Source organism: Kickxella alabastrina (assembly GCF_025024165.1).
Source record: "Kickxella alabastrina strain RSA 675 chromosome Unknown BX661scaffold_10, whole genome shotgun sequence".
NCBI classification, from domain to species: Eukaryota; Fungi; Kickxellomycota; class Kickxellomycetes; order Kickxellales; family Kickxellaceae; genus Kickxella; species Kickxella alabastrina.
The window spans coordinates 309,622-330,376 of record NW_026251481.1 but is presented as its reverse complement, the minus strand read 5'-3'; the positions used below and the strand labels follow the sequence as shown (position 1 = coordinate 330,376).

Genomic DNA, 20,755 nt, shown 5'->3' with positions numbered 1-20,755 from the left:
TAGAAAGAAAAATAGTTTATACATTTATATGGATACTTCACACACACATTTGCATACACGTTTGTGCTCGCGGTTGGGATTGCAAATCACTAAACTTTAGTATGTACACTGTACAAAAACTTGATTCATTATCGAACCATTTTTAAGACATTTTAAGTACGTCCATACTAATGTGCAAAAAATAACACTTAAAAAGCAATATCCCCATGGCCCATGGCTGGCATGGCTTTGCTGTGTAGAACCAATCCCCAAATTTTCAACAAAAAAACAGGAACGAAGAAAAAATCAGAATAAATGAATCTGCATTAATTGGTTGATTGAATACCATTCATATAATTATATAATTACAGCTAAAAATAAAAAATATTACTGTACGACACTTGCACCAATGGGCAGGGCAGCCCTGCTGCCATTGCCAGTATCGCCAGCCACTTGAATCGCCTGACATCCTCTCGACTGCGGCAGCGACGACGACGGCAACCAGATGCGTTGGTGGGGCGACATGAGCCGGCAAACACGAACGAAAACGATGCGCGACGAGCGTAAGCAGACAAGGTAGTCGAATGGGCGCAGCTTATCCTCTGCAAAAAATGATAAAAATAAAGACGATGACTTGCCAGAAGATGCTAACCTACAATGATTGATACAGAATAATAAAATGAACCAACAAGACGGCGACTGTGACCAGGAGTACATAAGAAACAAGAAAAATGCAACCTAAACGTGTTTGGAGAGGGGAAACGAAAAAAGGCAAAGAAAATAATCAAGCTTTGCAGCGCCCGCTTGAGGGGCGCTTTTATAGATGTAGAAAATGAAAAAAATGATATTTCATCAGCAAGCATTATGTTGCACAAGTAATAATTTTATTCAAAATCTGCAACGCACTCAAAAATTTTTGTAAAGTTAGAAGTCCCAAAGTCAATGCTTTTTGCAGAACCGTATTTTCTTTACTAACAATAAAACCATAAAAATACATAATGGTATTAGCGCCATGAATTTATACCAATACGGTTCATACAAAAAAGAACATGAATATCAAATCAATAATTCTACTTTCAGATTTTTATGCTTGAAATTGGGATATTTAAGGTACTAGAATTATCAAACAATTATAAACAAGTGCTGCAAGTTTTGGTGGTCAAAAACTGCGGACAAAAATCAGTTAAATAAAAACAAAATAAAACAAATTTTGGCTTTCAGGATATATCGTAAAAATTGGATATAGCCCGGAAATATTAAATATATAAACCGCTTAAGTATACTAGTAGAACATGCCACGCTTGCCCAAGCCAAAACGGATAAGCCTTCCATCCAATGTATGGTCATCGTCATGATATTAAAAGCAATTATCATAAATATTTTAAGCTGGGCATTGTGAGGTTTGTCTTGAATAAGGTCAGTACAATGGCGCTTTTTGGTACCCTACCCATTATGCTATTCCTGCGACTCAAAAGTTTGGGTCAGGCTATACCCGCCACTATTCTAATCTTTATATAAATACCATTTTTTAGAGATGCCAGAGATTGGGCGATTTTAATTTGTTTTCTGACAAATATCTTCTCGACTTTTATTGCCAACAATTTTTACGATGGCAAACAAGAGGAGACGCTGTAACCTCCTTTCCTTTGCTTAAATATAAAACAACATTGTTTTACCCTGAAAATAAAATGACTGCCATAGATATGGTTGATTTGTACAAAAGCATTGACGAGTGGATCCGTTTTGTAGCTTTGACCGAGATATTTGGCTAATCTATGATTCATAATCCAAACTTTTATTATATATACCACTTGTCCGACTATATCAAAAGCTACACGCCAATGTCTACAAGGAGGGCAGCACTGAAATGGCAAAGTAGCGTTGCAGAGCGTTGCTGTGGGTGGTGGCGAAACGGCCTCGGGACCAGCGTGTGGCATTGTACGGGGAAAACCCGACTACCATCACAACCGTCTAGCTTTCTTTTATTGACCGGTGTATTGGTTTTATTAGCTACTACCAGCGGCATTGGCATTGGCATGTACATGTGCATTAACGTTGGCATTGCCCACATTAAAGCCAACTTTTGGTTGCTTCTTTTGATGTATTGACCAACAACGACAAGTGGAAAAAAACAATGACATAGGCATCTGCAAAATAAAAATAAAAACAAAACCCTGCTTCACATTATTGTGACTTGCATACGGTTAACCAATCACCGGATCACCGGATTTATCATAAAGCGGCATCGATTAACTAATTGCGGGCATCTTTATCTCATCCGAGCCAGATGAAATAGATTTTGAGCGCACAAAAGTTGCACGCCAAAATAATTGCAGCGCTTGCAAGGTGCAAATTCGAAATCCAATTGTCGAGTTGTTCTTTTTTCCTCCACTTTGCCTATTTTCTGTTTTATAAATCCAACTGTGCGTTTTTTATTTAGCGATTTTTTTATTTTTCCCTGGTCTCACTCGAATCGTTTTCTTACACCGATTGAGAAATTTAGGATAAAGGACGTTAATTTCAGACAATGGCTCTCAACTATCTCAGCAAGAACGCTTTGCCCAAGGTAAGATATAAACCCTTGCCGAATTCGAATCGGCTAGTGTGTGGTCCGCAATTGAATCGAACAATGGGTGGTATTTGCTCAATACCGCTTCAATTTGTCGAACAGCGCCGGCGATTACAGAAATGGACACAACCTACTGTTTTCTCGGGAATTTAATGAAGATATACCGAACTTCTTTTCAGGCACATAACACAAACCCGTTTTTCTATTTTTCTAACTAAACGCCATATTTCACGCCACTTTTTGTTTTGATAGTTTGTTCGGCCTGCTGGCATCCAGCTCGCTCGCTATGCCACGGTCAACGCTGGCAAGACTCAGATCACCACTCTGCCCAATGGCTTTACGGTTGCCACCGAAAACAACCCCTCGGTGAGCACCGCCACTGTCGGTGTCTGGGTCAACTCGGGAAGCCGCAGCGAGACCGCCAAGGACAACGGCTCTGCTCACTTCCTCGAGCACATGGCCTTTAAGGTAAATACACGAGCATCAATTGGCTACTGTGCAAAGAGCAGCCGGATCACATTTGTTTACGATGTTTTTTGGTGTTCGTTTGCTCGCCTGTTGGCTAAACTCATTTGCATTCTAATTGCTTTATTTCTTCTAGGGTACATCCGTGCGCTCGCAGCACGACATTGAGCTGCAGATCGAGAACATGGGCGCCCACTTGAACGCCTACACCTCGCGCGAGCAGACCGTGTACTACGCCAAGGCCCTCGAGAAGGACGTTCCCCAGGCCGTCGAGGTTCTTTCGGACATTCTGCAGAACTCAAAGCTCAACGAGGCCGCCATCGAGCGCGAGCGCGACGTGATTCTGCGCGAGCAGGAGGAGGTTGAGAAGGTTATGGAGGAGGTTGTGTTCGACCACCTGCACGCCACGGCGTTCCAGAACAGCCCCCTCGGCTACACGATTCTTGGCCCCCGTGAGAACATCCTGTCCATCACAAAGGCTGATCTGGAGCAGTACATCTCGCGCAACTACACTGCCGACCGCATGGTTCTTGTCGGTGCCGGTGGCGTCAAGCACGATGATCTTGTCAAGCTCGCCGAGAAGCACTTTGGCTCGGTCAAGACCAGCGAGACGCCCGTCGCGCTGGCGACCCGCAAGGACGCCCCTCCCCGCTTCTGGGGCTCGGACCTGCGCGTGCGCAACGATGACATCCCCCAGGCGCACATTGCCCTTGCCGTCGAGGGCGTCGGATGGACCCACCCCGACTACTTCTCGATGCTCACACTGCAGTCGCTGATCGGCAACTGGGACCGCTCTCTGGGCGCGCCCAACAACGTCAGCTCGCGCCTGTCGCAGGTCGTGTCCAAGAACGCCCTTGCTAACTCTTTCATGTCGTTCAACACGTCGTACCACGACACCGGCCTGTGGGGTATCTACCTGACCTCGGAGAACGTCGGCAACCTCGATGACCTCGTGCACTTCACTCTCCAGGAGTGGGCTCGCCTGTCAACCTCCGTCACTGAGGCCGAGGTTGAGCGCGCCAAGCAGCAGCTCAAGGCTTCGCTTCTCCTCAACCTCGACGGCACCACCGCTATCGCCGAGGACATTGGCCGCCAGATCCTGACACACGGCAAGCGCATGGAGCCCGCCCAGGTGGCCGCTGCTGTCGATGCCATCGATGCCCAGACCGTGCGCAAGGTCGCCTATGAGCGCCTGTGGGACCAGGAGGTTGCCGCTGTGGGTGTCGGACCCATCCAGGGCATGCCTGACTACATGCGCATCCGCTCGGCCATGTCGTGGATGCGCGCCTAAGCCAACAGCCAAGTCTAAAATAAATGTAGCTTTGCTGGTTGTCTGAAGCACCGCCGAATTTTCCCATCTCAATATTTTTTGTTTCTTTTTTCCCAAACATACACTCTCACCTATCCTTTACGCTTTTCAGCCTGTTTGCGCCTTATCTGGCGGCCGAAAGATATGATGAAAGATATGATGTCAACTGATTTGATCTTGCTGCGCTTGATCGCGCAACGCACACTTTTTTATGGCCAGCCAACCCAATCAGCAAATTGGCAGCCAGGTTTTTTTGTTGGATTCCGCGTTCTCTGCGTGCGCGCGTACGCGCAGTAAAGTTAACTGGATGGGGTTTTTCAGCTGGTGGACAGCTATGGCGCTCACCCCAAAGAAAAAATAATTGAAAAATGTTTGGCCAAGGACCCAATCGCCTCAAGCGTGGTGGGCGACCCGACACGACACACTGAGCTTGTGATTGGACTTGGCTTGAACTGCGCTTCCAATGACAACAATGCCAAGCCCAAGCATTTTGTGCTTTTCTCGTGTCTCACTGTTTTAAAATTTAAACTTTTTTGTCCGCCTCTTTGCTTTAAAGAACACATAGGTATGAACGCGCTCTATTTTTCTCTATTTCTTTAGCTTGTCTTATATTGGTTGGATTGAGCTGGGATATGTCTCCGCACCCTTTTGCCGCTACGCTTTGCCGCTTTGTGTCATTCACTTGGTGCATTTTGTATCCTGTCGATTGACTTTGTCTGGGCACCCGCGCCTTCCCCATCACTTTTTTTCCCTTTCATTTTCTCTTCTTTCTGTCTTTTTTATGCAGATTTCGGCCCACCCAATAAGGCGACGAAGAAGCCCAATTGACATGGCAACTGTTCTTTGCCGTTCCATGTTGTTCTTTTGTGAGCAGCGAAGGCTGAAAAAAATATGTGCTGCGCTCACGGCAGCCTCGCAAGCCAGCTTTGTCCCTGCTGCATAAATAAACAGTCCCCTGCTTTCCAAAGAAATCTCTTTTTAAACAAAAACTTTTACATTCCATCTTGTTTTTTTCTTCTCTTTCAATTGCAGCATTTTCAACTCATTTAAGCCTCTTTTTTTACTTCATTGCTTGTAGCTAGTGATTCAACAGACGGTCCACACAACTATCACTTTTTTTACTTATACATCCAACTAGAAAACTCTACAGCGACATACTTTAAAAGAATCGCTATTTGATAATGGTTGCCGAAACAAAATTCTACGACCTGCTCGGCGTCTCCCCCAGCGCCAATGACAGCGAGCTCAAGAAGGCATACCGGAAGATGGCCCTCAAGTACCATCCCGATAAGAACCAGAACCCCGAGGACAACAACAAGTTCAAGGAGATCTCACACGCTTACGAAATTCTGTCCGATACCCAGAAGCGCGCTATCTACGACCAGCGCGGCGAGGCCGGCTTGAGCGGCGCAGCTGGCGGCGGCATGGACGGTGTCGATCCCCATGATCTGTTCTCGCAGTTCTTTGGCGGAGGCGGCATGGGTGGCATGTTTGGCGGCGGCGGTGGTGGTGGCCGCCGTGGTCCCAGCGGACCCCGTCGCGGTCGCGACATGGCACACGCTCTCAAGGTCTCCCTCGAGGACCTGTACAAGGGCAAGACCTCGAAGCTGCAGGTCTCAAAGAGCGTCATCTGCAGCGGCTGCGATGGCAAGGGCGGCAAGGAGGGTGCTGTCAAGCAGTGCAGCAAGTGCCACGGCCGCGGTGTTGAGGTTGTCATCCGCCAGATGGGCCCCATGGTGCAGCAGATCCAGCAGCAGTGCCGCAACTGTAACGGTGAGTGCGTGGAGATTGACCCGCGTAACTGCTGCAAGAAGTGCAATGGCCGCAAGGTCACCAACGAGCGCAAGCAGCTTGAGGTGCACATTGAGCGCGGCATGAAGGACGGCCAGAAGATTGTCTTCCAGGGCGAGGCCGACCAGGCACCAGGTGTCGTTCCTGGTGACATCATCATTGTCATTGAGGAGAAGGAGCACGCTCGGTTCAAGCGCCGCGGCGACGACCTGCACTACGAGGCCGAGATCGACCTCCTCACAGCACTTGCTGGCGGCAATGTTCACATCCAGCACCTCGATGACCGCATCCTCGACGTGAACATCCTGCCTGGAGAGGCAATCAAGCCCGGAGAGGTCAAGGTCATCGAGGGCCAGGGCATGCCTTCCCACCGCCACCAAAACATGGGCAACTTGTTTGTCAAGTTCAACGTGCGCTTCCCCGAGAGCAACTGGACCACCGAGGAGAACATCAAGAAGCTCGAGGACATCCTGCCCCCCCGGAAACCCCTGCCCACCTTGCCTGCAGGCGCTATCAGGAGGAGGTCGTTCTTTCGGCCCTTGATCTCCGCCACCAGAAGAACATGCGCGAGGGCGACGATGCCATGGATGAGGACTACGAGGATGCCCACCAACAGGGACCTGGTGTGCAGTGCGCCCAGCAGTAAATAAAAATATGCGCCATTTTTTGTTTATGCTTTTCAAAGTTTGAGAAAAATATGTGCTTCACCTGGAAATTGGCTCTTGTTGGCTGTGATTAATAAGCAAAATCGAACCTAAAATTGTCTATCCACGGCTGGCCACATTGATTCATTGATTCATTTTAGTTGCTCAATTAAACATTGTAGATGTTTTTTCCAAATATAAATGCTATGATTCGTTAATAAAAAAGGCAATAAAAAAAGCAAAGTGCTAATGAAAAATAAAAAAATGATTGAATGCAGTGCAGTGCAAGTTCAGTATGGGAACCATTGCTCAAATACCTCAGGAGTCATCGCCTCAAGGTACTCATGCTGGAGCACCAAGTAGCTGGGGCCCAGAACATTGGCTCCCCAGACCTCCAGTGCGCACATATAGGCCACACGAGTCGCCCACGCAAGAGCCAAAGATATTCTCGACTGGGCAAAGCAAAGGAACGAGTTAATTTCCAACGAGTAACACTCGCTCGGCATGTTTTCCAGCACGTACTTGCCGATCGCTCTGACCCAGCTCATCAGGCACTGCTTGTCCCATGTATCAAAGAGCTGAGCGTTCTCAATCAGTCGGGCATTGGCGGCGCCGGTGCATTGGTTGACAATTGCCTGCCAATACGCTGGGACTGCTGCAAGTGCGATAACCGGGTGCCCTGCCGGCGCAAAAGACAAGCTGCTGGCGAGCGCAAAATAACAGTTGTTGGCAGGCGTGTAGGAAAGTATGCTTGTAGGCGTGAAAGAGGGATTGTTCGCAGGAACAAATCTAGAGCTGTTTACGGGTGCAAATCCTGGATTGGAATAGTTGACATACGCGGATGCTGAGGCTGGAGCTGGCCCAGGTTCGGCTGAAAAAGAAGTGGCAGTAGTTCCCGCGGGCCCAAAAGCAGATACATTCGCGGACAAAGACATTGTGTCCCCAAAATGTTTGAACTTTGTGCCTGCGCTGCTCCCAGCATCAATGTCGCGCCCAATGTCTGTTCTGACATTTGACCTATGTAGAGACGCAAACTCCGCATTAAACAGCCTGCCAAGTGCCGCTGCCGAGTAAGGTTCCGGTGCAAAAGCAGTGGCTGGGGACGCCGCGGGCATGACAGCAGGCTTATTCGCAGAAACAAACACTGAATTTACCATTGTGCGACTTTCCTGAGCTGATGCAAATGCCACGTCCAGAGCCGGAGCCGGAGCCACCGCAGGCTCAATAGCGGCATCCGTCGCGGGAACAAACGTGGAGTCTTTCACAGGAACAAATGCCGACTTAATAGTTTTGTTGGATGCTTGTGCCGAGGCGTGTGCGAATGCAGTGACGCGCGCCCGCGTGGGCATGAAAGGGAGCGCCATGGCGGGCATGACAGGGGGCCTGTCAACATACATAAAGAGCGGTTTGTGCAGTCTGAAGGGTTCTGGTGCCAATATTGTTACCGGCGCAATGGTAGGAGTCACAGTGAACCATGAGCTGTTCAAAGAAGTTGACTCAGACGTCGTCGTGAAATTGGCCAAACCGGCAAAAATACCATCAAACATATTGCTCGATCCACCGGCACACCTATCGCTCGCAACCCTCCATGCATCCGCAAATGGGATGGTACTCGGGACGCTGAATGTGTGCCTATTGAGCAAAACGATGACACTGGCGTCAGAACTCCAGATGGTGGGAGGGCTGGGAAATCTAACAGAGGCAAAGTGTTTGCATCGCTCTTGGGCTTGACGTCACAAACAGTAGCCAGGCCATTTGGTGGCTTTAGAAGCTTTGGCGAAGAAACGCGCGCGTGGATAATAGGCGGGTTTGTAAAGGACACAAGCGCGTGTATGGCTGCCTGCTTTAATACTGGCGTGGGCGCAGAAGCGGCGGCCTTGAAGACAAACATGGATGCAGGCGCTGTGGCCTCGATTACGGGTGCGGCAGCGGCCTTGTTTACAGGCATAGGTACGGGTGCAACGGCAGCCTTAAACACGGGCACGGGCATGGGTGCAGCAATGGCCTCGGTAACGGGCGCTGGTGCAGAGACGGCCTCAGTTACTTGAGCAGGCAAAGAGATAGCATTGATTACTGGCGCAGAGACAGTCTCAGTAACGGGCACGGCAACAGCTTCCGTTACGGGCACAGCGACAATGTTGGGCTCTGTTATAGGAACAAGTGCTAGCGCCATGGTAACCGTAGACAGCGGTTCAGCCGGGACCCCCATTTCTGCGCCAGTGCTCCCAGCCATATCAACATTTACAGCAGCTACTGACATTTCGGCCTCATCCGTAGACTTGGGGACATCGTCATCGTTGTCTGCAGAATCCGCGCACGGATAGAACTTGTTCTTCAAATATGTGGCAATATTTATAAGGGTATTTAGCATTTTGAAGATAGTTTTTTATAATAAGCATAAAATTATAAACAACAGATGATAGACATGAAGAAAAATAATATGGCTGTTTCCTTGTTTTTATTTCTGCCGCATTGCTATCATTTCTCCCTTTCATTTCCATTATTTTTTAACACAGGGAGGCTTTGAAATGTTCGGACTCACTCCTTCCTCGGCACTTGCAAAAAATAACAAAACATGTCATAAATAGTGGCGAAATGTGCGCCCTCTTCCTCCACGCACGCGGCTATTGCATTGTTGTGTGTATTTCAGAAATATTCCACGAGTTACTCTGCACGAACGCACGTTGATTTCTCAAATTTTTAGTGTTTTTGGTTTAATTCGGCAGCTGAGGTTTATTGTGCGGTCTGGCATGTTTGTTATCGTTAATGCTGCACATGCAATGCAATAGGCTGTACCATGGCAAAAGTACAACCGGCGGGTAAGGGGAGGATAATGAAAACAATTGGTTTTGTCATTATTATCTGGCTGTCGCTGATATTTTTTAGTGGCTTTTCTCTCCAAACGGCAGACACCAAAATGCTATTCAATTGTCCTTCGGCTGTCTGTTGTAGTTTTGCAGACAAATAATATCATTTGATTTTTTTGGGGAGCAGCACACATAAAGCATCCTTCTACAAGCTTACGGATTTATTGCAATTGACATTGATGGCAATAAAATGGCGGGTATTATATTGTGGCACACATATGCCAACAACAAAATAGACATTCCACAAACATAATCAAAACCCCTAATGTGTTGATTTTAATATCTTGATAATCTTTCAACGACATTATAATCGATTACAGCGCCCAAATAAGCTGGGAAACGAACGCTGTCTGTCTGGACATATCCGCCCCCACATTCGATATGTTGGATATGAAATAGCGATACGCAGCATAGCAGGATTATAAAAAGCTGTCCGAAAACTCATTGCAAACATCATTTATATCTGCTATTTATTCATTATAGAAATAGTGGTGATTCAAGTACCCTCTCAGCTCTTACGCCCGCTCGCCGACGGAAACCATCTCGCTCAACTTGTCTGTAACCTTGACCACATTGCACCTAATAATGCGCGGGTCAAGCTTCAGTTGGCTCATCAACACACTGGACGTATTCGGGTTCGAGTAATAGTGCATGAGCCAAAACGATCCGCGAGTGTGATACTCCATATGCCTCTTCATGCGGTACGGCAGCGGCTGATCTCTACCCATGTTAACAAACCCACGCACGGCGCCTCCGCGATCCAACACTGTCTCTGCCGACCTCTTCAGCAGCATCCGCATGTTCTCCTACACAACCATTCAAAGTAAAAAAACTCAGTTGGTGGGGTTGTTAATTAAAGTCAAGTGTACTGTCTATTCGAATTGCCATGCAAGGAAATTGATTTTTTTGTATCTTCTGGGAGTAAAAAGGTATATGTCCCTTGCTGAATGTGTTTTCTTCGTGCGTGTATGAAAGCATATGGCGCTTGTCGTACCTGAGTGATTGTCGACCTGGAAATGCAAACGAGTTCATACAGCGGCATGGTTCCAATGTATTTTATCCTTAAAGTGTGTGTGTGTGTTGGGGGGGAGTGTTTGACTATGCCCTGAATTTTTTAAAGTAAAATGAATTATAAATGCACGAACAGAAAAACACAAATTGAAATTGAAAAGACGAGAAGCTATAATTTTTTTGTCTTTTCGATCAACAAGCGCAACACACACTCAAAAAAGAGATAACCTCGAAATTGATGATTTTGCGTGATCGATTGATTTTTTTGACACAAATGTGTGTTTGTTGGGAGGCAATCAAGTCCCGAAGGGTTCAAGGCGACGAGCCAGACTTTGATTTTTGCTTGTGCCAAATAAGTTACTATCACCCGCTTCGCTTAGCTCGCTGATTACTCAGACAACTAGTAGAGAATGGATTCAGATAGCCTTGTGAAAATAAGTGAGGTGTTAACGCCACTGGAATATGAAAAATATGTGGGAAAAATAATTGACTACCTCAATTCTGCGCCACTTGGGCTCTTACTCATCCGATAGAGGACAATAGGTATAGGTCAAATTCTGAGCATATTTGCCCCCAATCGTCTTTTGCCACTGATCGCGTGAATCGAGCAGGAATCACCAATCCCTCGCTGAAGCAGTTGAAGACGATGCGCATGTTTAGGCTTGCTGCAATATCTTTGTTCCAAAAGCGTCGTCTGATTTTGGGGGCTGCTTATTCCATTGAGGGGAGATGCAATATCCAAGTGAGGAGCCACGCTAGTTGCAACTTGTGCAATGCCATCAAAAATGGGGGTGGTAACGCTTGCAACTGGGATTTGGCCATCCAAAATAGGGACGGCATTAATAGGGGTTGGTTTGCGTGCGTGATCAGGCAGTGGGGAGGGGCAGAGAAATAGACGAAAGGGTGCCACTTCACTGTTATTAAATGTAATAGGATGAGGAAAATATAAAAAAAAATATTATTATTTAAATGTAAGGTTCGAAAGTGTCTTTATTCGGCCTTCTTTTGCTTGGGCGCAACAGGCTTTTTGTAAGTCGACACAAAGAACTGAACAAACAGGTAAATCAGAGGAAGCAGGTATGCGGTCAGAATCCACACCCAAGTGCGCTGAGAGGCAGTCTCGCAGCCGGGAATCAACATATACATAACAGCAACGGACTGACCAAACAGGAATTGGAAGATCTGCAGCGAGGTCAAATACTGTTTGCCCGGTGGGCTGATGCCAATGACCGTCAGGGCATAGTAGGTGTACATGATGGTGTGCACGCCGGCATTCTCCCAAACGATAAAGACGCTGGCCGACGAGCAGTAGTAGTTGGCAAAGTACATGACCATAATTACGCCCGCGTGGTGGTAAATCTGCAGCACTGACGCCTTGCGTCCCTTGAGAATGATAATGACAGAGTCAATCAGCTCGTAGAACTTGGACAGGTAGAACAGGTAGGTGTGCATAAACAGAACCGAGTTCCAGCGAGTACCGTCAAAGTCGCAGAGTCCGTTGCGCAGGCCCTTAGTTGAGATGTCGTTGATGAATGTGGGGAACACGCCCATGAATGCCCAGGCCGAGTATACAGCGAGAATGGCGTTGTGCGCGAAAACAAACATGTTCATGGGGGTGAAAATCGCCTTTTTGGCGGAGGTTCCTGCGACCTTGAGGTTCAGACGCTTAGCCTCTGTGTTTGACAGCTTGTTCGACTTTGGGTTAAAGTAGAATGCCATCACCGTGTAGAGAATTGCGACGGTGGTGGGGACCTGCCACTGCATGAAAAACGGGTACCATTCGCCGAGCGGAATATCGCTGAGGTTTACGTGGGTGCCAGCTGGCGGATCGATACGCAAAGGCATGGCTAGTGGGAGGCTATAATAAAAGAATATAAACAAAGTGACCAGATCAAAAAGATAAATAAAACAAAACAAAAGCAAAAAAAGAGGAGAGGAGAGAATGAGGGGGGGTGGACGCGAAACAACGTATTATTTACTATTCTTGTTTTGGCTGCATTTGCTAGGAAAAGTTCTTTTTATCTTGTCTTTTGTTCACCTTTCTCGTATCTGAATTCCTGCCTTGTTTCCATTTTCCATTACACTACATTTGCACCTCCAGCACACGGAGTTCCCCGTCGCCTTCATTCCCGCCTTCCTCTGTGGCTGAATTAGGCGAGTAAAGCAAGTGGAAATGGGGCTTTACCCTCTTGGTTTTGCGTACTGGTAGCCAGTGCGTCCAACGAAAGAGCCAGATGGCTGCGGCCGGAAATGTATTGCTCCGGGGTGTAGGCTTTTCCGCAATGCATTAGTTATTAGTCTTCCACTACTCATGGCGACTGGGCCCGAATTAACTTTTTATACAATGTAATCTCTGCATTTATCTATGCCCAATCACTCGCTCCCTTAATCGTTCAATCGCTCACTTGCGTACTTGCTTGTGTACTCCCCACTTTCCCCCTCCCCCAAAAAAAATTTAGATGCGAAATCCGCACTCTATAGGATTGAAAGTTAGAAATCTACACGTGGCAAACATTAGAATGCACAACTGCGTTAGAGATGGAATATAGTGCGAGCAAGTGGTGATAACATATATTTAGCACAGGTCAAGTATATCAAATTTCAAGCAATCAAGATTTGAAGTACATGAATATAGCAATATGTTGTCCATATTGTCACACAATCTGAGGGCGCAACAATCGAATGCAATGCTTTACACAAGACATCCGAACACAAATATCCAGGTTCTTTTGAGCAAAGACAAAACATTTTTATCTTATTCCTGCCTTGTCCTTGTCCGATTAGGCAGCCGCAATGCAGAGAACAATCCCAACGGATAAATTAAAGCGAGTGTTTTGTTGGGGGGCGAGAAGAGGTAGGTTTGCAGAAGCCGCTTAGCCATTGGGCGGATTGGATATTTGGAAAACCTAGATTGATTAGCTCGGAAGACCATTGGTCTAACATCCAGGTGATAAAAGCGAAATCAATATAGGGTTTTGGTAACTAGATTGCTCTGGCACATGATGTAGTGGGATAAACAGTGTCTGCTGACATTTGGGCCAATGGAAACCGCTAATTAATACGCTGGGCACTATTGTCGACTAAAAACACTTGAACTGTAGATGACGTACGTCCGCATACAGACAGACAGAATCGTAAAAAACGAAGCTAATTCTACATCTTCGAAACGGTGAGCTAATGAATTAGTCAGCAACTATTGCTTGTTTCTAGTCCGCAATTTGCATTGGGCGATCGATGAATGGATATGCGTTATTGATCTGTCTTGGTAAAGTGCAAAACAAAAAATAACAATTAACATACCACAAAGAATGAAGAGGAATAGGGGTAATGTACAGAACAGTCGATCAGTCTTCCGATATGGTCAGGATTCGTCACATTTTGCAGCTTTTACCTGCAGACAAGTGGCCTTTACCAACACGATGAAAGTAAAAAAATCAATCCATTTGTCAGGAACAACAGAGACAGTGGGGGTATAAAATGAGCATTGTCGCATTCCACTCTAGCTTTTGCTCCCCCATTTTAAATAATTTTATATTTCAACACATACTCTTTTCACATAAAATTTATTCACTTTTTAACAACAAAATGGTTGAGGGCAAAATTAACGAAATCCACGGTTGGGCCGCCATGAAGCCCGGACTCAAGGTCGAGCCCTGGTCCTATACTCCCCGCCCCCTCAGCGACACCGACGTCGAGATCAAGATTGAGTACAGCGGTATCTGTGGCTCCGACCTGCACACTATCAAGGAGGAGTGGGGAGGAACCATGTACCCGGCGATTGTTGGTCACGAAATTGTTGGCAGAGTGATTACTAAGGGATCCAAGGTGACCCATCTGGAGGAGGGCGACCTTGTCGGTGTCGGTGCCCAGGTTCACGCATGCCTTGAGAACAGCTGCAATGCCTGCAGCCGCGATCTCGACCCCCACTGCCCCAAGAGTGTCTTTACGTACAACGCAAAGTACACCGATGGCGAGCAGGCCCACGGTGGCTACGCCGAGGCTGTGCGCGTTAACTCCAGCTACGCGTTCAAGATCCCCGCGTCCATCGACCCCGTCTACGCCCCTCCTCTGATGTGCGCTGGCGCCACGGTTTCTCCCCCATGCTGCGCAAGGGTGTCAAGAAGGGCGACCGTGTTGGTATCATCGGTATTGGTGGTTTGGGCCATCTCGCCATCCAGTATGCGCATGCTCTGGGTGCCGAGGTCGTTGCCTTTTCGCACTCGCCCAACAAGCGCGATGAGTGCTTAACTCTGGGCGCCTCTATCTTTGTCAACACTGCTAATGAGGAGGAGGTCAACGCCGTGCGCGGCACCCTGAACTACCTGTTCGTCACGTCCAACTCGCACACCAGCCAGTACGGTAACTTGGTTTCGTGGATGGATTTGGCGGCCAGGTTGTCCTGCTTGCTCTTCCCGAGGGCGAGCTCAACATGTCGCCCAGAGTCTTCATTAAATCCGAGGTGGCCATTACTGGGTCGCTGATCGCTGGTGTCAAGGTTTTGAAAGAGACTTTGGAGTTTTCGGCTAAGCACAAGATTTTCCCTACTATCGAGCGGTTCCCCATGGATCATGTCAACGAGGCCATTGAGCATGTTAGCAGCGGCAAGGCTCGGTACCGCGTTGTGCTTGAGAACAAGCAGTAGATTGTATTATTTATTTGGCGTATATTTTTAATATAATTTTGTTTGTTTCTATTTACATGCTCCAGTTATGCGGTGTCTTCTGGACTCTTCGATATTTTTTATTTGTGGTGGCGGTGTGTGGTGATTTTTATGCAATATGGCCGTGTTTGTGTATTTTATTTGGTAAAAACATTAATGCAATTTCTGAGAAACCAACAAAGCCAATAAAACCCGAAAAAATATATAAAAAATTTAGCTATGCGAAAATCTCGATGTGGTATAAAAGGTCGGGCAAAAAACATCTTGGCGAGAAAAATAATTGTGAACAAATAACTGAACAAATAACTATTAAATTCCCAACTTTTAACAAAAAATTTTAAACATGGTTCAAGGCAAAATCAACGAGATCCACGGCTGGGCAGCCATGAAGCCCGGAATCAAAGTCGAGCCCTTCACGTACAAGCCTCGCGCAATCGGCGACACCGACGTCGAAATCAAATCGAATACAGCGGTATATGCGGCTCCGACCTGCACACCACTAAGGAGGAATGGGGAGGAACCATGTACCCAGTGATTGTCGGCCATGAGATTATCGGCAAGGTGATAACCAAGGGTCCCAAGGTGACGCACCTCGAGGAGGGCGATCTCGTCGGTGTCGGCGCCCAGGCTCATGCATGCCTCGAGGATAGCTGCAATCCCTGCAGCCGCAATCTCGACCCCCACTGCCCCAAGGGCGTGCTGACGTATAATTCAAAGTACCCCGATGGCGAGCAGGCCCAGGGCGGGTACGCTGAGGCTGTGCGCGTTGACGCCAATTATGCGTTCAAGATCCCTGAGGCCATCGATCCTGCGCATGCTGCACCCCTGATGTGCGCCGGCACAACGGTGTTCGCCCCCATGCTACGCAAGGGTGTCAAGAAGGGCGACCGTGTCGGTGTCATTGGCATTGGAGGTCTGGGCCATCTCGCCATCCAGTACGCGCATGCTCTGGGTGCCGAGGTCATTGCCTTTTCGCATTCGGCTGATAAGCATGAGCAGTGCATAAAACTGGGCGCCACCAAGTTTGTCAACACGGGCATCAAGGAGGACGTCGAGAAGGCCAGTCGCTCGCTCGATTACCTGTTCGTCACGTCCAATTCGAAATCCAACCAGTACAATGAGTTTATCTCGTGGATGGATTACGAGGGCCAGATCGTTTTGCTGGCGGTTCCTGAGGGCCATATGCAGTTTTCGCCGTTTGATTTTATTTTCAGCGAGGTGGCTATCACCGGGTCGATGATCGGCGGCGTCAATATCATCAAGAGGACGCTCGAGTTTGCTGCCAAGCACAATATCCGCCCAATTATCGAAAAGTACCCGATTGACCAGGTCAACGAGGCCCTCGAGCGCATGGATGCAGGCAAGGCGCGCTATCGCATTGTCCTGACGCACTAAATATATAAATAAAAAATAGTTTTTTTACTGGAGACGCATCACATATATATATATATATATATATATGTTTTATCTTTAAAAAAATCCATAGAAAACAAAATTAACTTGTTTAAACCACGCCGCGCACCTTGAACAGCGAACGCACATAGTAGATCTGCCATCCACAGACACCAGCCAAAGCCAAAGTCTGCAGCACAGCCCAGTGGAACATACGGCGCTGGGTATCCTCCACATTGCTATCATGCACCTCATTACGGAAAAGCATAAAGTTAAAGTGGTCTCTGACCTCCTCCACGTTATGCGACAATTTGCGAACCTCGTTCTCCGCGGGCGTAGCATCATGGTCAACCAGATATATCTCCTCCTCAGGCCCGTGCGGGTTAAAGTTGACGACGATCTCATGAGGCGCGTTGTTTTTGAAGCAGTACGAGTAGCGTCCGTCGGATGTTGCCGCGTAACCGTAACTTCCCTCTCCGGAGTGGGGCAGCGAGTAAACAGGGTTATTGTACGCATCCAAGAGCTAAAGTTAAGAGACAACAATTTTACAAGATGTGTGTGTAAAGATTTGTAATTTAGCGCTTTGTTTCATGGCGTGCTATTTTTGGGCTGGGTGTTTGGTGTAAGCTTGTTTTTGCTTTGTTCGTATAATAAACGTACTGAAAAGTCAATGGGCAGCTTTCCAGCGGTCTCAAAGGTAATTGAAAAGTGGTCGTTGTGCTTCATGCGCTCGTTGTAGCATTCCTGGGAGTTGGGCAGCATGATGGTTGTGTATGCGGCGGCGTGGGAGAGGAGCGCGGCCACTGCCAGTGCGAGCGAAGCGAATTTGAGCATCGGAGGTATAAATAAAATAAAACAAGGAAAAATAAGGGAGGGGAACGAGTGGGTGAATGCAGCAATAACGGGAAGGGAAAGAAGAAAGAAAAGGAAGGTGGTCGCGGATTGCAAAGATTGCTTCAATTGAGGCCTCTTGCAAATGTTGAAAAAGGCGTGCGGTGTTTATATTCGCCTACTTCATTGTGCTGGACACGGGCGATTGGCTCGATCTGCAAATGTAAATGCACGTGCGACTCAAGAATGTTTGATTCAAATGCGTGAGTCGCCAAGGGAAGAAAAAATGAGAACCTTTTGAATTGGGCTTCTGGGAAATCAAGCAATGAGGAAGATAGAGTGCATGGTGTTTGCTTGGCCACAGGGTCTGGGGAGCGTGCTTCGATATTTTGCTTCTTGTCGCCGTGAGTGCCAGCAGCTTGTATTTCAGGCTTAGAATAAACTTGTAATTGTAAATTTATTTTTGTATTCCATTTCACATTCACCAAACATGAGCGCTTCATCAGAGGGCGGCGGCAGAGACCGGAGCAAAGAAATAATAAAGCCAAAGACAGCAGCAACAGCAGCTGCGCAGACAGCCGTGACGGCAAGCGATGCGGCGGGGGTCATAGAGGGCACATCCAAGCACACAGCGGCGGCAGAACAGCCCATTGACAACGGGTTCTGGGAGGCGGTGCAGACAGACGATATCGACCGTGTGCAGCATCTGATTGCGTCCGGGGCGGCCAGCGGATCGCAGTTGGATGCGCAGGGCAACACAGCGCTGCATTGGGCGGCACAGGCGGCGGCAATGCGCGTACTGCGGTACCTGGCGGAGGACGTGGGCGCGGACATTGACGCACGGTGCCAGCGGTTCCTTGCCCCGGTGATCTTCTGGGCAATCGCGCAGCGGCACCTGTGTGCGGTCGAGTACCTGGTCGGGCGCGGGGCCAACCTGCTTTTAACAGACTCGGGTGGCAACACGGCGCTGCACGCGGCGGTGCACTCGGGGTCGATACCGGTGCTGGTGTTTGTCGCGTGCATGCAGGCGGAGGCGCGCGCCGGGTCGCTGGACGCTGGCGACGCCATGGGCACAACACCGCTGATGTGGGCGGCGTATCAGCGGCGGCAGGAGATGGTTGAGTTTCTGCTGCGCGTCGGCGCCAACATCGACGCTCGCAACAACACCGGCATGACTGTGCTGCACTTCGGCATGATGAGCACGGCGGCGGACATCGTCGACACGCTGCTGGCGCGTGGCGCCGACCCAGCCAGCGATGCCGGCGGCCAGACGCCGCGCGACTACGCCGTGCAGAACAACTTTGCTGCGGTGTTCGACGAGCAGGTGTCGCTGGCGCGCAAGATGCGCGCGGTCGATGACTCCGGGCGCCGCGTTATGGGCCGGTCGCTGCGCAAGGAGCTGGCTGCCGCGGCGCTGCCGCTGGTCATGGTGGGCACGGCGCTGGCGGCTGTGGCCACGTACCCGTGGTTTGTCGGCGTGCCGCTGGCGCTAGGCGTGCTGGCGGCCATGCACGCGCTGGTGCTGCGCTACGTGGTGCGCTCGCGCGAGCCGCTGCACCTGCAGTCGGTGCCGTACTTCTCGGCGGTCTTCCAGGCGTCGGCGCTCTACACGCTGGTCACCTGGGCAACGCGCATTTTGCCGGTAACAGTTGCCGGCGCCATCGACGGCCGCACTATCCCGACGCACTGGCTGCTCAACACTGTGTTCGCCGGGATGCTGTTCCTGTGTCTGCTGCACTTCTACCGCGCGGTGTTCGGCGATCCAGGCTACGTGGCGCGCAACGAGACGCTGCTGGGCGCAGCGCCCACTGTGCGGCGGCTGGCGGCGGCGGCGACTCTGGACTTTGATCACTTTTGCCGCACGTGCCTCAATATCCGGCCGCTGCGGTCCAAGCACTGCCGGGTGTGCAACCGCTGCGTGGTGCGCTTTGACCACCACTGCCCGTGGACGTACAACTGCGTGGGCGCGCTCAACCACCGCAGCTTTATGCTGTTCTTGGGTTTTCTCGTGCTGGGCGTCTTTGTCTTTGTGGTGCTGGTCAGCATGTATTTGAGCTACGTGTTTGTCGTCTACGACCCTATTCCGGGCCAGCCCTGCTACCTGGGCGAGTCCATGTGCGGGCTGTTCCAGGCCGATGCCTGGGCTGTGGTGCTGACCGGATGGCTGGGCATCAACTGCTCATGGGCCGGCTTCCTGCTTGTGTCGCAGTTGTACCAGGTTGCCGTCGGCTGCACCACCAACGAGATGACCACCGGGTACCTGCGAGTGGCGCCCAGGGGCAAAGACGGCCACCAGTGCAAGCATGGCCACTCCCACGCTCACGGCCATGGCCATGGCCACGGCCACGGCTCCAAGCAGGGCGCCAAGAAGGGCCCTGTATCCGGCGCTGCGTCGTGGCTCAAGTCGGCCATCATTGGGCTTGGTGGCACTGTGGAGTCCGGCGACCGCACCATGTCGACCTCTGCCACTGCGCGCCCAGCCGACGCTGAGGCTGCTGGCTCCGAGAACATGCCGCCGCCCATCTCCAATGCCAGCTCAATGACTTCCACCAGCGTGCTTTCGCAGAACGAAGAGTCCTTCCCGCTGACAGGCATGGGGTACGCGGCTCTGAGCAGCAGCAGCGGTACGGGGGGCAAGAAGGACCCGTATGATTTCGGCCTAGTGGATAATTGTCTTGGGTTCTGGACCCACGACAAGGAGGGCCGACTGGCCAACACCGATTGGTTCAGTGTCATGGAATTGAGCGAGCTGGCCCCATACCACCCACCGCCACAGCAGTTCCTGACAGAGGCCACCTATGTTTCGGTGAATGTAGATGTATAGAATAATGTTTTACACTGTATGGCTTGTCTGGGTGGCTTTATTGAGTTTCCACTTGTCAATGGCTGCAAAATAAATTTAGCGACAAAATAAAGGACTGGTGCGTGGCTAAAGTGTGGCTGAAACGTGCCTGGAGGGAGTCAAAAGGCAAGGCTGAATGCAACTTTCCCTTTTTTGTTACCACCGTTCTTTGTAATATGTGCTCCATATTATGTTTATAATATTTGAAATCCAAAAAAGTAAGGAAATATTGCAACGAGCGACATGATGCCTTTTTGTTAAAAGCGCGCTCACATTCTATTACACCACGATTGTCCGTTTTTTTTCTGTTCGCTCACTTGAATCAAGAAAGAAAAAGATTAAAGGACATTCACCTAGCGAACTTCTCTTCATTACTCTTCCTCTTCTTCCTCTTC

The 20,755-nt window shown here is 49.2% G+C and overlaps 9 protein-coding genes across 9 annotated transcripts; 5 read left to right on the top strand and 4 right to left on the bottom strand.

Annotated features, from left to right (window-relative positions):
• Positions 1 to 343: 343 nt before the first annotated feature.
• On the bottom strand, positions 344 to 730 carry BX661DRAFT_182003 (uncharacterized protein). The gene has a single exon (XM_051535869.1). The coding sequence runs from the start codon at positions 694 to 696 to the stop codon at positions 367 to 369; it is 330 nt and encodes a 109-aa protein (XP_051391922.1). The 5' UTR covers positions 697 to 730; the 3' UTR covers positions 344 to 366.
• Positions 731 to 2,364: 1,634 nt separating this feature from the next.
• On the top strand, positions 2,365 to 4,430 carry BX661DRAFT_182001 (mitochondrial processing peptidase beta subunit mitochondrial precursor). Its single transcript, XM_051535868.1, has 3 exons — positions 2,365 to 2,545; positions 2,801 to 3,016; positions 3,150 to 4,430. The coding sequence occupies exons 1-3, from the start codon at positions 2,507 to 2,509 to the stop codon at positions 4,302 to 4,304; spliced, it is 1,410 nt and encodes a 469-aa protein (XP_051391921.1). The 5' UTR covers positions 2,365 to 2,506; the 3' UTR covers positions 4,305 to 4,430.
• A 1,073-nt stretch (positions 4,431 to 5,503) lies between these two features.
• BX661DRAFT_209979 (uncharacterized protein) lies at positions 5,504 to 6,986 on the top strand (the record flags this gene model as incomplete). The annotated part of the gene is made up of 2 exons (XM_051538708.1): positions 5,504 to 6,636; positions 6,799 to 6,986. 2 exons carry the CDS (start codon positions 5,504 to 5,506, stop codon positions 6,869 to 6,871), a joined length of 1,206 nt encoding a protein of 401 aa, XP_051391920.1. The 3' UTR covers positions 6,872 to 6,986.
• A 3,153-nt stretch (positions 6,987 to 10,139) lies between these two features.
• On the bottom strand, positions 10,140 to 10,813 carry BX661DRAFT_181996 (30S ribosomal protein S6; the record flags this gene model as incomplete). The annotated part of the gene is made up of 3 exons (XM_051535867.1): positions 10,692 to 10,813; positions 10,619 to 10,666; positions 10,140 to 10,430 (listed from the first exon to the last, which is right to left on the bottom strand). The coding sequence occupies exons 2-3, from the start codon at positions 10,664 to 10,666 to the stop codon at positions 10,140 to 10,142; spliced, it is 339 nt and encodes a 112-aa protein (XP_051391919.1). The 5' UTR covers positions 10,692 to 10,813.
• A 644-nt stretch (positions 10,814 to 11,457) lies between these two features.
• BX661DRAFT_181994 (fatty acid elongase) lies at positions 11,458 to 12,583 on the bottom strand. The gene has a single exon (XM_051535866.1). It carries the CDS (start codon positions 12,478 to 12,480, stop codon positions 11,626 to 11,628), a length of 855 nt encoding a protein of 284 aa, XP_051391918.1. The 5' UTR covers positions 12,481 to 12,583; the 3' UTR covers positions 11,458 to 11,625.
• A 1,569-nt stretch (positions 12,584 to 14,152) lies between these two features.
• On the top strand, positions 14,153 to 15,332 carry BX661DRAFT_181992 (putative mannitol dehydrogenase). The gene is made up of 3 exons (XM_051535865.1): positions 14,153 to 14,724; positions 14,748 to 15,002; positions 15,029 to 15,332. Exons 1-3 carry the CDS (start codon positions 14,221 to 14,223, stop codon positions 15,275 to 15,277), a joined length of 1,008 nt encoding a protein of 335 aa, XP_051391917.1. The 5' UTR covers positions 14,153 to 14,220; the 3' UTR covers positions 15,278 to 15,332.
• A 306-nt stretch (positions 15,333 to 15,638) lies between these two features.
• Positions 15,639 to 16,690, top strand: BX661DRAFT_198182 (putative mannitol dehydrogenase; the record flags this gene model as incomplete). The annotated part of the gene is made up of 2 exons (XM_051538204.1): positions 15,639 to 15,767; positions 15,800 to 16,690. 2 exons carry the CDS (start codon positions 15,639 to 15,641, stop codon positions 16,688 to 16,690), a joined length of 1,020 nt encoding a protein of 339 aa, XP_051391916.1.
• A 42-nt stretch (positions 16,691 to 16,732) lies between these two features.
• Positions 16,733 to 17,641, bottom strand: BX661DRAFT_181988 (emp24/gp25L/p24 family/GOLD-domain-containing protein). Its single transcript, XM_051535864.1, has 2 exons — positions 17,348 to 17,641; positions 16,733 to 17,210 (listed from the first exon to the last, which is right to left on the bottom strand). Exons 1-2 carry the CDS (start codon positions 17,519 to 17,521, stop codon positions 16,800 to 16,802), a joined length of 585 nt encoding a protein of 194 aa, XP_051391915.1. The 5' UTR covers positions 17,522 to 17,641; the 3' UTR covers positions 16,733 to 16,799.
• A 295-nt stretch (positions 17,642 to 17,936) lies between these two features.
• On the top strand, positions 17,937 to 20,574 carry BX661DRAFT_181987 (uncharacterized protein). Its single transcript, XM_051535863.1, has one exon. The coding sequence runs from the start codon at positions 18,009 to 18,011 to the stop codon at positions 20,340 to 20,342; it is 2,334 nt and encodes a 777-aa protein (XP_051391914.1). The 5' UTR covers positions 17,937 to 18,008; the 3' UTR covers positions 20,343 to 20,574.
• The last annotated feature ends 181 nt before the right edge of the window (positions 20,575 to 20,755 follow it).